Genomic DNA, 561 nt, shown 5'->3' with positions numbered 1-561 from the left:
GTAGGACTGACTCCTGCGCTGGATTGGCCGCTTGGTCCTGCGCCCTTCATGCTCCCTGTGACGCCCACGTGACCGCCCATGGGGAGTGCAGTGCCCATGGCGCCTGAAGCGCCTGCAGTGCCCATGGCGCCCATGAAAGGGGTCCCGCCCATGGCAAGAACGGGCCCCATGAAGGGCGCGTGAGCAAGGCCGTGGACGGGCGCGCTGCGAGGGGCGTCGTGCGCGCCCTCATCGTCCGTGTCCAGGTAGTCGTCGGCCGTGTCCGTGGTGTCGGAGGCGGTGCTCGTGAGCCGCTTCCTCCGCCTGCGGCCGGAGCGTGGCGTCTCCGGCGGCTTCGGCACCAGGATGAAGTCGCGGCTGCGGCTGTTGATCTTCTGGAAGTGCTCCTCCACCTTGGGGATGTCCTCGGCCTTCTGCGGGTTGACGCCCTCGGGGAAGAGCTTCTTGCCCGCGTCGCTCATGTAGCGCCACGTCTTCCTGGTGAGCAGCCATCGCTCCTTCAGCTTGGCCGTCGTCGTCTTGGGCGCCTGGCCCGTCTTTGTGTCCTTCCCTTCTTTTTTG

The 561-nt window shown here is 67.0% G+C and overlaps 1 protein-coding gene across 1 annotated transcript in view; it reads right to left on the bottom strand.

The window, feature by feature from the left end:
- LOC119588563 overlaps positions 1-555 on the bottom strand; it is a gene marked incomplete in the record, with an annotated part of 91,152 nt that extends 90,597 nt beyond the window's left edge. The window contains 1 exon segment of the mRNA XM_037937203.1: positions 1-555. Coding sequence (XP_037793131.1) covers positions 1-461 — 461 coding nt within the window.
- Between the last annotated feature and the right edge of the window lie 6 nt (positions 556-561).

The sequence above is a fragment of the Penaeus monodon genome, chromosome 24 (assembly GCF_015228065.2).
Source record: "Penaeus monodon isolate SGIC_2016 chromosome 24, NSTDA_Pmon_1, whole genome shotgun sequence".
Lineage (NCBI taxonomy): Eukaryota > Metazoa > Arthropoda > Malacostraca > Decapoda > Penaeidae > Penaeus > Penaeus monodon.
The sequence above is the reverse complement of the archived record's forward strand: the minus strand, read 5'-3'. Positions and strand labels throughout refer to the sequence as shown.